We start from the raw sequence: 14804 nt of genomic DNA, 5'->3' as shown, positions 1-14804 counted from the left end.
ACAATACTTGTACTGAGACAGCCATATGGTGGGAAGACTATAAAGAAATAACGTCACATCTTTTAGAAATAGCAAATGTGTCCCATGAAAGGGACAACGAGAAAATATGATTTTCCTCATTAACTAGGCATGAAGCGGTGCTCCCCAATACTTTAAGTTATATTTTCCAAAAGTAACAAAATTTCTTCAGCTACTTGTGAGCCTTCTACTGCCCACCTTAATCAGGGCAGCCAATTCTGAAATGTCAGAGGCTGTAGTTACAAATTCCCATTTTCACAAACAGGTTTCAGAGAGGGAATCATGGAATCAATAATGGAATCAAGCAAAATTCTTTCATTTAGGAGAGCAAAATGCATAATGACCAAATCTCTGAAATGCATTTTTTTTGCTGGACTTCCTTCATAAAAGCTAGCTGGCCTGTACGGCTTTCAATGGTTAGTGGAGAAGGGAATTAAACACTTGACAGCTCTGAACAGATGGATGAGCAAGAAGTTAAACTTCCAAAACAGATACATCTTTATGTATTGAACTCAGTATGATTCAAATGTGCATTTGATTAAACACGGGCACGAATATTTCCTCTTCTCTTTGTAGAAGTCAAGCCCCTCCAGTTAGACTGGGTCTGTTTCATAGCCCAGAGCTCACAGTTCCATTCGTAGGACAGGTATGTCAAGGGACAGAGAAAAATCAGCTATGATCTCCTCAGTTAAACTCTGCAGCAGGAATAGCCGTATTGCAATACTGAGCCAGTGCTGAAGATGATCTAGCACAGAATATTTTACAGTCTGTTTAAAAAGAGTCTTTTTGGGAACCGCTCGATTGAATGAGGCTGACATTCCACCCAGCTGCCTGCGCAGGCTTTGACGCCAGCCTGGGATGAATTTTTCAGAGAGGTTTGAACTTGTCATTTTTTTATATACTACTTGTGTGCCAGTGAAGGAAGTATGCTATTATTTCATAAACCCAGTTAATCACCTTAGACCTTGAAGCAAAAGCTATTGCCCAATTTTATCGTGCAGTCAAAAACACAGGTCAGGCATGTTTTTGTCCAGGTTCTTTAAAGTCTGACCGCCTCATTCTGCTCACTGGTTTTGGTCTGTCGGGTCCTCTACAACATGATGCTGACCTTCGTGCGCTAATAGCAAATCAATTTTAATGACATTTCTGTTTGTGAATTTTGATTTTGTTGTCTTGCAGTTCGATAAGGTTGCACTTTGGTTTTGGCTGAGCATGTAGGAGCACCGGAGTCAGTGTCACATGAAATCTTATACACTATAATTTTTCTTCCCTTCAGGGTTGAGCAGCAGGGAAATATAATTATCTGTAGGCCTAATGAATCCCCAAGGCTGTGAAAAAATCATCAAAAAATTGGGATGAATGTTCATACAGGCAGTGGGCAAGTTGGCCCACATGCCACCGCATTGCACCATGGTTCCTCTTAAGTTTCTAGCTCCTGAGAAGACATCTGTGTTGCAGGCCTAGGGAAATACTCTAGAAAATACTCTAGGTGGAGAAGCCTGTCAGGTTTTCAGCAGGCTGTAAACAAAGGAAGAAGCTCCGTTTAAAGCTTGGAGGATCTTCAGCCAGCACGGTACACGTGGGGCAATATATATTAACTAGAACTAAATAAATGACAGTGGTAGGCTTATTAAGATTTTAAATCACACATTAACTTGTCCCTTGTGGTCCTTTCATATACGCTAAGTCGCAGACTCCATTTCTCCACTCTCTTTGCATTTCAAACAGGACGTGAGAAACTGCACAACCTTTTCTGTACCTGCCCACAGTATAGGAGGAGCAGCCATTGTTCTGTGTAGCCACAAATACCAAAACTATCCATGATCACTTAGAACAGCCTTCTCATTTATACTGAAGAGCTATTTGGTCTTGGTCTACTGTTTTGGTCTTAGAAAACTATTCTGGGTTTTTCAGGGGTTTGGGATTTTTTTTTTGGTTGTTTGTGTTCACAGAATGAAATGTGATCATATTAACATTCATCAATAAACATAAAAAATAGTTCCTCAGTAGCCATCTAGAAATTTGGATAGCCTTTCTGCAGGTCAACAGTTTCCTTAAAACACAAGGCTAAGAAACAGAAGAGTGAACCCATATCAAAAATAACAAGATTATTTTAGATGTGATGGTTGTGATTTCAGTATGGTTCATGCACCTACTAAAACTCCTTTTTTTCATTGGAGAAGACTGCAAGCAATTTAGTTTCACTGTCCAGATTTTACAAATGGGGGGAGAGTGAGAAAAAGACTTCATCTCACCTCACAGTCCCCCTCCTGCTCCCCCTATATGCAATGTATTGCCTCTCTGTGAGCATGGGACCACAAGAAGACCTTGCTCCTCCTACCAACTTGTAGCCTTCATCAGTGAAGGACCTTTCTGCTGCACTGCAGGGGACAGGAGGAAAGGGAGCAACACGGGAAGCAGAGCTATCAGGTCTGATTAGACCCCAGCAGCTCTCACACCATCCCTGTAGCATGTAGAGCCACCTCCCTCCCTCTGTTTCCCAGATACAGGAAAATCTGGACCACCAGATCTGTTGCTAAACCAACACCAGACCCAAAACTTCAATAATTTGAACCATACTAAAGGGTAGGGCACACTTTGAGAATGAGATGCTTAACTTTTATGTCTGTATCTGTGATAGGTGTCCAAACTTCCATTACAGTAAAGAGAGATCTTGTTGACACACATCTCTGTGAAGCCTGAACTTCGATATCTCAGATTGCACCTGAACATCATCCCAGATGTTTGGTGCATTTAAAAAGGGGTGATAGGCTGTCAGTCCCTCTCTTGGTTCCCAGAGCTGGGAGCCTGTTCCTGGGGGTCCTTTGGGTGTCTCTGTCCTTCTGGGAAGTGCATCCTGTGCACCCTGCTTGGAGGCAGCGCGACAGACTGAGTTTCTGCTCAGTGAATGGAATGCGGGTCACAGCCTCCTCACCCCTGGGAGGTCCTTACTGGAGCCCAGAAACAGGTCACGACCCACAGCACATGGGATGTTTCCAAGGAAAGCAAAACCTTGCGCCTTTAAGGACATTCTCAGTTTCCCTACAGGGGAGTAAAATCCTCTCCTCTGCAAGTAGCCTTGACGTCTGGCTGAGTTCTCCACCCCTGTTACAGCAAGCTACAAAACAAGCACATTATTGCAGGTCTTGCTTCCACAGTCCTGGGTCTTTCCTTGTGCTTACCAGCCGGGAAGCAGTTTGCTTGCGGCATGCACCAATCCATGCGTTCGGACATTTTTGTTGTCCTTTAACATTCTTGTCACAGCCACAATGGTACAAATTAAATTGCCTGTTCCTTCTTTTACTGCCCTTGAGGGGAGAAGAATATTCCTGAAGTTTAGGGTTTCACAACGGCTTGGCTTCTTTTTTTTCCCCTCGGAGGGGCCAGAGTGGAGGTTGGGTGCAGCCTCATCATGTGGAACATCTACTTTTTCTCCCTGTTGCCATGGCAACTGAGCTGCTGGCTGGTCTAGCTCTGAAAGGTTCTCGATGGTACCCAGCACCAGGGCCCTCAAGCGAGAGGACAGGAAAGAGGGAGGGGGAGAGGGGCACCATCCTTATTTTAATGCGTCATGGCCAGTGTTTTCAGATGGTGAGTTTTTGCCATAAAGAGGCAATAGGTCATCTGCATCTGTCAGACTTAACCACTGTTCTCCAATAATTCGGTTTTGAGGATTGCAAATACTGCATTATGGGTTGATGACGTGTATTCAGAAACCGTAATACGTATCCACAGTGTATTTGTTACGGTAAGTGGCTTGTTCTATCTCAAACTTGTCCTTTTTGTAATATGGGTCCCATGCAGTAATAAACAACATGAATTTCAGCATCACCTCCAGGTCTTTATCCTATTTCTGTCACGGTTTCAAAATCATGCTGCACTGGCATGAGCCAGAAGAAAAAAAATTGCTTACAGCTGCAAGAACTTGCAGGAAAATGAGCTCTTTCAAAATAATGAGCTATTAACCCATGTCACTGCTGCAAAGGCATTGCAGTGATGTCAGCCACTGGTGTGTCAATAAATAACAAGGCAAATTAGAAGTGGATGTAAATTTGTTTCTGTAGATAATTCTTCTTTGATATAAACTGGAACAAGTCTGAGTAACTGGACGAAAACACAGTTGTGCTGAATTTGGCTCAACAGAGAGGAACACAGAGGTCCTTAATTTAGGTTCTCTCCCTGGTTAGCACTATTCACACACTCATTATTTGGGTCAGAATTTAGCTTGTTCAATTGTTTTCCAGAGATATTTCCAGAGCAAGTAAAATCCTTTCCCCAGTCAGGAGAGGAGGGAAGAAAGGCAGACTTACGGATCAAAGGCCGCTAGCAAGAAGTTGAGCAGTAGGCTGATGGATTGCTCCACGTTGATCTGGTGGGTTGTTGGCATCCGTTTGTTGAGCTGGTAGAAGATAGTTGAAATCACAGCTTCCAGGCGAGCCACGTTCAGTTCGATGCTGGGGTCCAGGTTGTTCAGTGCGTTTTCCCGCAAGGCTTCTATCACGTTCCAGATGTCCACCAGGTGCACTAGGGGACAGGACAGAAACAGTCAGCAGGGACATGCACTCCCGAAAGCAACTGAGAAAAAAAGCCACCTCATCCCACAGGGTGGGGAATGACACAATCACACAAACACTTCATGAATAATTAAACAAATGAATGTATTTTCCTTCACTGAGAAGTGAGCTCGGTAAAGGAAAGAGCAAATAAAATTCCAATCTGTTAATAAGCAAACAATATATTGATATTATTAGTTGTAGTAAGTACAACTTCAGCTCGGGAAATCATTCCTCATTGTATAAAGCATTCAAGTCAAAGTCTATATTTCATGGAAATCACTGGAAGGTAAACATATCCTAATTGTTTTTCTGAACCATGCCTCTATGAACTCCCATTCAGAAATTACTCTTAGATATTAATTTGCATAGCAGATGGGCTTTTCAGTAGATCCTACGAATACTAAGTGCTTAACACATACTGACATTTTGAAAATTCTTTTCAGCAATTTGTATGGAAAGCAAAATATTTTACAGAAACAGAATTGTAATTGAGTCAGGGTAGACAAGCTACATTAAGCAAACAACATGTAATGAAGTGATCCCAAAGTCATATTTCGTGTCTTCTAAATACATTTGCCAAACTGTTTGTTAAATCTCTCTGATAAAAGTCCCAGTCTAAGCTGAATTTCATGGGGGCTTTTTTTACCTACAATGAATGGCTTAAAGGACAATCTCTGCTCACCCTTCATATTGTACCCAAACAGAAACCTTGTGTGCATAGCACTGTTCTTGTGTCAATATGATCGGCTTGCCACAGATTGGCATGTCCAGAAGTGCTGCACCATGCCAAAAATAAAAAAACCCATACACTCATTCAAAATTTGGATTTAGTTCAAACCTGAACTCAAAGAATCATCCCCCTTTTTAATCTTAAGTATTACCTATTGTCTTATGAAACTGTCAATCAGAAACAAATCACGAGGTTCAGGGTGCAAATTCTCTTTTTTTTTTTACCAGAGAAACTACTGTATAGTTCTTATTACTTAGCATTTTGATATGTCTTATGACATATCAAGAGCCATCTGTATGTGGAAGGAGATGCATTTTTTTGTGGATAGAGAAATTTAATTCTAATCCTCATCATTTCACTTCTACTTGCTTGGTTTGCAGGTGCTGTCTCAGACTGCACTGTGACATGATGGTCTGATGGCAGGGAAATGTAAGCTGATATTAGATAGATAATGAAACCAGATATAGTTGCATTACTTAGTCTAGAATTTTTCCCTGTGATTGGGTTTCTTCTCTTCTACCGCAGGAAAAAAATAATCTCTAATACCCTGCTACCGCATGTGTAAGCCCAAAGAGGAAGATACACCATACAGGCGAGCAGCAACAGCAGCAGCAACTACTTCAGGCACTAGACAAGGCACTTTTCTACTTCTTCTTGCTGTTCCCTAGCAAATAATTGGGAAAACCTGAAAGATGCGGTTCCATTGTGACACCTAAATATTTATTTGGCCTTTGTATTAAAAGGAAAGTTCTATCTATAGGGAACTTTGTACCCTGGCAGGTTGTCTTCAGAGTGTCATCCTGAATTAAGCCAGGGTGGGTGGAGCACACACCCTCTCTGAACTCCTCCTTTTTGTCTCCTAGCTGGGGGAAGAGCATCTTCCCCATAAAAGAATCTGGCATAGGTCTCAGATCCTTTTAATGCAGCCATTCCCATTCCCAGTCAACTGGTTTTCACTGTCAAGTTGCGACAATCTGGGTAAATGAGAGGTGAACAATCTCCAGGAAGACAGCCTGCCCATAAAACCTGATCCTTTCTGGGCAGCTTCGCCACACGGCTCAGAGGTCAGACTAGACTAGGAAGAAGTCACCAGAAAGCAGGCTACTGCCTGGTCCAGGACAGAAGGGTTAATGAGCATTTCCCACTCTGGGTCACCATCATAAGGCAGCCAAGGAAGAAATACAGAGCCATATGTCAGAAGATGCAGCAACGGGCTGGACCATGCCCACGTATTTTGTGACCTTGTTAAGAAGGCAAGGGCAGGCAGAGAGCAGAAGGTTAAGCATGATGTTTCCCTCAAGGTCTAGCTGTTGCTGGTCTGGTAATTCAGACCAAGTAGATGAAGGAGAAGGTGCTTCCACCAGCAGTTTCACCAGGCTGGCTTCTGGGTTCGAGGGGATGTGCACAAACTGTCGAACCTGAACTGTAGCTACACTACGAACAAGATAGCGACTTGAGAAATTACCAGGCATAACAAATAGCAAAAAGAGAGTAAGGCGTATGCAGATGGTTAACCCTGACTTGAGGCTACATTACACTAACAGGGCAGCAACCCGAGAAACAGCACAAACAGGGGCAGTAGCTCACACTAGTATGACTAGTCATACACTGCTGACTGGGGCAGAAATTTCTAAGGCAACCCTATCATAAATACTGAATAAGGTTGTAAAATCAGCAACATTAGAGCTAGTGGGAAAAGAATAAGAAAGGACAGGCTGTTTATCTGGGGGCGCATGAGTGTGGCAGAGGAAAAAAGCGTGGGAGTGGAAAAGGGGAATTTAAAGGGTAACAAATCATGTCATCAGAGCTGCCTGGGGTACCTCTCAAGCATTCCTGCACCTGATCAGTGCGGAGGAAGGAACACAGCATTAAGCCCGTTGTTTTGACCATACGTGTTTACTTCTGCAGTCGCGGGGAACTGCGATGGTTTCCCCAGCACCGATAGAAGGACATCCAGGGAGGATGAACCTGACAGGCAGACTTCCTGACAGTGAGAATTTCATGCAGCAATTTAACTTTAATTGCTATAGCCTAGTAGTGTAAAACTCTTGGATAAGAGAGCATGGAGGAAAACAGCTGGCACAAGAAATGAAACTGAAATGGGGCTTGGTGTCTTTATTCTTCACATGATCCAGTATTGATACTATGTGATCATCAGATTTTCACTTTTTTTTTTTTTTCTTTTCCCACTGATATAATATTTTTCATAGCATAGTCATGTCCAGAGTTAGTTTTGATGATGGTCCTGGGAAGGGAAATATCCAGAGGCTAGCAGACATGGGACTAATAATATCAGTACACTAACACATCTGAGAGAAAAATATTGGGTTTAGTGTTAACTCTAACCGGAAAGCCTCATAAGCTATCCTGACATTCATTGGTATGCCAGAAAGCTAGGGCACAAGAATAAGAAAATGACTTATGGGAAATTACACAGCAGTAACAGTCCCCCACCCACCATGAAATATTAGTCTCGAGGAACTGCTGTGCATTTGTACTATAAATAATTTTACTTGGGCTTTTTTTTTCTTTTTTTTTTTCAGAAACACTTTGGTTCCACTTGAAGCTGAATAAACAACAGTTCCACTGCACCATTTTATTTTGCATTTTATTCACAAATTTCAAGTCTCTACACAGAGGCTGGAAAGTAACACTTCCTGGAGGAGGAAATGGAAGATGGACAAGAGCCAGGCTTTTTTAACAAGATCTGCTAATTTTTAAAATATCTGTTCAAATGTTTGGCTCAAAATCACAAGAAGTGTTTGTTAGACTGGTGTACAAAGGACTGAAGTCTCTGGCCTTAAGTCAGTTGTTATGGACAGGAATCCACCCACCTAAATTTAAATGTCAAAAATTAGGTGTCTGCTGTCAGCTGGTGATCAAGGTTCTTTTTAACATCAGTGGAAGAAAAATCATAGAATCACAGAACGTGTTGGGTTGGAAGGAACCTTTAAAGGTCATCTAGTCCAATCCCCCTGCAGTAAGCAGGGACATCTTCAACTAGATCAGGTTGCTCAGAGCCTCATCAAGCCTGGCCTTGAACGTCTCCAGGGATGGGGCCTCCACCACCTCTCTGGGCAACCTGTTCCAGTGTCTCACCACCCTCATTGTAAAGAACTTCTTCCTAATGTCTAATCTAAACCTACCCTGCTCTAGTTTAAAACCATTGTCCCCCATCCTGTCGCTACATGCCCTTGCAAACAGCCCCTACCAAGTTTCCTTATAGGCCCCCTTCAGGTACTGGAAGGCCATTTAAAGCTGCCATCTGGAGATAGGTGGGATGAACCACGCTTTGAAGGTGCCCATACTTCTTCATTGACTACAGACAATGCCTAAAGCCTCAAGTTTACATGAGACATGTAACCTCAGAGCTGGTAAAGTTAACTGAGATGAATCCCACACCTTGCTCTTTAAACATTAAGAAAGGATGTCTTTTCTGTTCTGACTACTACGTGGCCTAGAATAATTCAGATTTTATATAAAATATGAATAATAAATACTTTAATCTGTATGAACAGCTACCAGATCCTGTCATTGTCACAGCCTCTTACACTGCATTGCTTGACCTTGCACAGATTACATTTGGGTTTAGTGCCCTACTGATCACTTTGAATCCTATTTTTTTTACATTTATTCACATAGTAAGCAGACTTTTACATATTATATCATGCTGCCAATTCAACCTATCAACATTGGGAAAAGGCAGAGAAAAACACAGGCCTCTGCAAGCTCCACTCTATTCATTTGTACTATTAGAAATTTATGCCTATAGCTAATATGATACCTATGGTATTTTCAACATAATAATAGAATGTCAACCTTGCAAACTTTGCATAAGCTTACATTCCTCTCTTTTTAATTTTCATACTCTCTGCTACCCTTTTTCTATAACATCTGCTATGCCCATTTGTTTATTTATCCATCCCTGAGATTGTTTTCATCTCAGTGAAGAAGGCATGTCTCCTTGCTTTGTTTGCACAACGTGCAGCGCAATAAAACCCGAATCTGATTTCTGCATACTACTATGATGCTAACAAAAGGAGTCTGCAATGTAACGTACAGTTTACAGATGCAGGAGAGCTTTCTCTCTCCTAAAATCTGCCTTAAATTCCTTCAAAAAAGTCAAACTCTACAAGTTTGTTTTTAACTTCTTGTTGCTGTTTCTGCTTTTGTTGCCTTAGCCACGTTTCCCTCTGAAAAGGGAATTATCCCTCAAAATGAGAAAGAAGGCCTTTCTGAAATGGATCTGTAAAGCTATAGAAATCTGCCAGTTGTTTCTTCAGCGTCAGCAGATGATCGCTAGGCAGCGGGAGTAAAAGCTGCTTGTATCTAGCACCTGTGTGGTATAAGGCAATCCAAAATCCTGCAGCCCAGCCAATCTTCACAGACCCTTCGAAGGCCTCGCACTCTGTAAACAGCACAGCTATCCAGGTCCAGACGATCAGCCTCGCTTACCTGATGTCTGAAAAAGATGTAATGATTTCCACGAGCAATTGCTAAGCTACACATTTCCCCTTAGTTTTTCTGTTAAGTGATTTCTGAAGTCAGAGGTAAGCCTAACAGCTGCATTATTAGATCTCCTATGGCAAACACTGTCTGCTAATTTAGGTTTTATGAGATTAAGTAATATTTAAACACTGTCATAGAGGGTTTCGTATTTGAGCATGTTCCATAACAGGTAGTGATCAGTGAATGTAAATAAAGTTCAGCATTGGGACAGAAGTGGGACGATGCAGGTGAGCAACATTACAGATGGCTGCCATTCACTCCACAGCGATCGTTACCAACACACACGTACTTTGAGGAGAGCCTGGCTGAACTGCAGAGAGTTAAGATTAACGCATGAAAATATACCCCAATTAACAAACGGTATTTCCTTCAGTGGACTACTCCGCCTGATAAAACAACATTTGGAGAGTGCCTGTTGCCAACACATTGTAACTGAATTGACGAGTCCCTCTCTGCAGGATGTAAGGGTGAATGAAGGCGGCTGGCTCAGTTTGAAAGTTTTATATTTTCCTCAAACTAAAAAGTTTTCAAACACCCTTGCAATTTTACATCCTGCTCTTCTCCCTTTACCTATGTTCAGAACACCTTTTCCTATTGCCTTTTACTACTTTGATGATGAAAAAGAGTATTTAGTGTTAGAGTACAGAATTGCATCACTTACAACTCTGTCAACAGGTCAATTTGTGGAAGAGGTGTACTCTGGACACGTTTTGAGAAAGCAGAACTTAGGACAAAACTATGTTGCTTACTGTAAATGCATATGTCAATTTTATTGATCTTCATCCTCCCTCTTTTCTTCTTCAAGTGTTTTTTAGTCTCTTCATTAGCAGGAAACCAATGTATTTTTAATTTATTGTAACTAGTAACTTTAATTTACTTGGAAATAGTAATTTTCTGTTTCGTAGATAAAGGTTTCTTAATAGCCAAAATGTGAGAGAAGAGATGGACTACACTCATTTTTTTTCAACTCAAAGCAAAGAACTTTTAAAATTTATTTATGCAGCGAAAAATGAAGTCTTCTTCCTATCATGCAGTTTGTTTAGAATCACGGAAAGGCTGGAAGATATAGATAATCTTGGATATATCACTAATCTCAAAGGAGGCAGATTACTTCAAACATCAGTTATCAAGACATGATGTTGCCCTAAGCAAGCATAAAAAAGAAAACTGTAGTGGAAGTTTATCTTCTAAGTAGCAAAAAAACCTATTAAACCCAGTCTGTGTGCTTAAGCTTTCTTACCATTAAATGGATCTACTTATGCAAAAATCTTCATCTGTTCTACTGCATTTTTGGTATTCCACCTGAACCATGAACTCTACAATGTTATCTTTGCGTTTATTACTAAATGAACATGGAAGAGAAGATCACGTGTAATCAAACAAGGGAAGCAACGAAATTAGGGCTTAAATAATCAATCCAAATCTACTTAATACACAGTAGGTCTGACTAAACCTAGATTAAACACGCCCAATTCATAGTTAGGACAGAATTCATCCTTGATAGATTTTCCTTTGTTAGTGAATACAGGAAAAACTTTGAAAGGAGTATTAATTTAAATTATTTCCAAAATTGTAGTATACATTTCCTTAAGATTTTACTCCAGCAAAACTCTTACAGATATGCTGGAGTTTAAACATACTAGTACTGTCATTTGAAATCAATGGCACTTGAACGTGTGCCAGGTATTTCAGGTGCATTTCATTAGAATGGAGAGATTCATGCTTCCTTGTCTAACAATCCTAAAAGTATTATGAAGTATGTTAGATGATTCTTCTTTTTTTTTTTTTAATAGAATCTATGAACCCGTCACAAAGCAGGGTATTGGAGCCATTTGTCATTGCCATTGCTGTGAAGCCAGAGGAAGTCACTCACTCTTCACTGTGAATCTGTTTGTCTCCCTCTCTCCCACTGCCAGGAGGGTAATGGAGGACTGTGTTTTGTTTTTTTGTAGTGGAGGTGTGTTTTCCCTCTAAACTACAACTGTTTGGGGCCAAACTGCCCCTTAAATCAGTCAGCTGTAGCATGATCACCGAAAGCTCTATCTGCACATCTCACCACTACACAGACTGATGTGCCAGCTACGATGGCTTGCAATCTTTTACCCTCTCTGGTGCCAAATCACATGAAAAAGAAAATGTACCAGGGTGTTGCTTCTGCTCAGGGCTAGAATGAGGTACCCAGCTCTTTGGCTTGGTACATCTGGTGACAGCTGTCACACATAGGCTACTCATTGCCCAAATATCTGAACCTCCACTCAGACTGTACCTGGAAATGTCCTGTATGTTTCTATTCCTGCTTCCATGTCTCAGGCTCCTCGTCTACCTCCCTTGCCAACCTCTGCTGCCAGACACAGTTCATACAGGCCAGTGATTTCTAGCATAGCTGGCACCTGCTAGGCAGCTGATCCTGACTCTTCTCAGGGAAAGGATAGTGAAAGGACAGAAGGAAACAGACACAAATCAAAACACAGGAAAGCATTTAAACATAAGAAAAAAATTTTCCCTGTGAGGGTTGTCAAACGTTGTGACAGGTTGCCCACAGAGGCTGAGGAGTCTCCACCCTTGAAGATATTCAAACCTGAACCAGACACAGACCTGAGCAACTTGTTCTACCTGACCTTGCTCTCTCCAGAGGTCCCTGCCAGCCTCAGTGATTCCATGATGTCCTTGTCTAGTCATTGACTTATACTGCAAAAACATAATAACCCTGATTGGAGAGGAATCAGTGATGCCCCCCTGATTTTTCTCCAAAGCCATTGCTCAAGTAAGCCATCCCTTTTCTGACTCACACAATAAACAAAAAAACCCACACAGCCTGCCCCGTGGCCCCTTGAACACTTGTGAAAGAGTCCTCCATATCCTCAAGAGGTTCTGTGTGAGGTGTACAGAGGGCCTTCGTGATGCTCTGCCTACTCAAGCATTCCCTCAAGCTTTCCTTTGAATGCTGAGGGATCTCAGGGTGAGGTCATGGTTTCATCATTTAGTCCCGTCAGACGCATGCATTCCTCCTCCTCGTTATCTCTTTGCCCGTGCTGTGAGAGTGTGCAGGTGTGTGGTACGCACTGGCCCAGCGAGAAGCTGGAATAAGGCCATCCACTTCTACCTGCCCACCCCAATGATGGACACCCAGAGAGAGCAGGAGTGCCTTGATAAGGAATGAAACATTCAGATCAGCCAACGGAAACATCCCTCTTCCCACCTACTGTGCACGTGGACTAAGTCAGCTGCGTTTGGACTCACTGAATGCAGGCAGATACACCACAGGGGACACGCTGGACTTTGAGCAAAATGCTGCGTGGAATCAGTCTGCACAAGCGATGTCCTGCCCATCAGGAGCTGGGCTCTCTGTGCACGTGCTGGGCCGCTGCACGCTGCTGGCATGGGAGACATTTCCGAGTGGTTGCCAAACCTGGCTGCTGGGGGTCTGGAAATCTGCAGGATGTGATGTGTACAACCAAGGCACTGAAAGTTTTGGGGAAAAGTTTTAAAGGTTCTCCTGTCCACATACCCGGGCTTGCATCCTTGTGTCCTCACCTACTGTTCTGCCCTGGAGGGAAAATGAGTTATTCTAAAGCCTTCTGAGATTCTGATCACTACAGCACATTGAAGAAACGTGGCCTGTTGGAAGTGTCTGTCAACTTGGCCAAGTGCTATTAATGAGGAATAACTATTAGGATAACAATACACTGAAATATGTTCTTTTTCTACTTTTAATATGGCACCTGACAAATACACGAAGCTGTAAGAGTATGTAAAGATCTCCAGTAAAATTATTCTCTTTTACATTAATTTAATTTACAATAAAAGTTCCTTCCCCCCACCCCCGTCATTTCCCGCGTATTTTGCCTCACCTATATTTAAGTGGAGCCTGAGGGGCTCTCTGTGGGTGGCAGAAGAGGCCATCAGTCTCCCCAAGGAGCAGCACTAATGACAGTTGATTCTGCAAAAGGGAACAGTGGGCGACGTACCCTGCAGTGCTGGGCTGAGAAACTGTTGTCATCTACTTGTCACCCAGATGCTGGGAAAGTATTTCCTTTTTTTAAACACACTTTGAAATCATTTATTCGCAATGCTGAATGAAGTATGACATATATAAAATAAAATAATGAAAAAAATCTAACTCTAAGCTGCTTAATGTTTTGATGACAACCACAGAAGACCACTCAATTAAAACTCTGCAGTGTTGCTAATAAGTCACATAGCTTAAATCCATCGATTATACATAATCTTCCCATTTTAAGACTTAAGCATATTTATGAATTAAAGACCAATGTCTAAATAACAGACCTGTTGCTACCTATATTCCATAGCCAGCGACTTTATAAATGCCCCCCCAACAACGGTATTCCTAGATTATGCATCTCTGTTATTCTTGCTATCCCACCATAATACTATTTTACTGAGAACGACTTTATCTGAGGCATTGTGCAATCAGGCCTCAATCTGACTAAATGTAAATAGTTCCTTCAAACGGGTTTTGCAAGTGTCAGCTTTAAATTAGCCAAAGAATTCATGGAGGCATGGGGTAACAAAACTTGGTCAGTAAATACGCATGACACACAACGGCTTTCTCATTTCTCTTAAAATAAGGTCAATTTGCCTTATATCCGAGTTCATATTTCAATTAGTAAAATTACAGCATTTCAAGTTTTTTAATGAAATATAACTCTTTTGTACTATATTACATCAAAACATATATTAGGAAAATGCTTCTGCACACCCAAAAGGCGGCAAAAAACATCTCCAAGGCTGGGTGATTCTGTATCTGGAGTTGATTTTCAAAGTTTTCTCCATTATAGATCTGGTGACAGAAGCTGAATTATGGAGACTTCCAAAAAACGTTTGGAGAGAAAAGAAAAAGCCATGTCCCAGCCCTCCTATTTAGGAGATTACACTAGAAGTTCAGAAATGACTGAACATACGAGAAAAGCCCTGTAATTTTAGAGCCTGGCATAACTCAGATTTTGTGTAACAACCCAAGACAAACCAGC

The 14804-nt window shown here is 41.7% G+C and overlaps 1 protein-coding gene across 25 annotated transcripts in view; it reads right to left on the bottom strand.

The window, feature by feature from the left end:
- The window catches only part of DTNA (dystrobrevin alpha), a 227432-nt gene that overhangs the window by 67817 nt on the left and 144811 nt on the right, over window positions 1-14804 (bottom strand). For all 25 annotated transcript variants that reach the window (XM_063326811.1, XM_063326810.1, XM_063326814.1 and 22 more), the window contains one exon: window positions 4329-4542. In XM_063326811.1, coding sequence (XP_063182881.1) covers window positions 4329-4542 — 214 coding nt within the window. The remainder of the gene's footprint in view (window positions 1-4328; window positions 4543-14804) is intronic.

The sequence above is a fragment of the Chroicocephalus ridibundus genome, chromosome 2, assembly GCF_963924245.1.
Source record: "Chroicocephalus ridibundus chromosome 2, bChrRid1.1, whole genome shotgun sequence".
Lineage (NCBI taxonomy): Eukaryota > Metazoa > Chordata > Aves > Charadriiformes > Laridae > Chroicocephalus > Chroicocephalus ridibundus.
The sequence above is the reverse complement of the archived record's forward strand: the minus strand, read 5'-3'. Positions and strand labels throughout refer to the sequence as shown.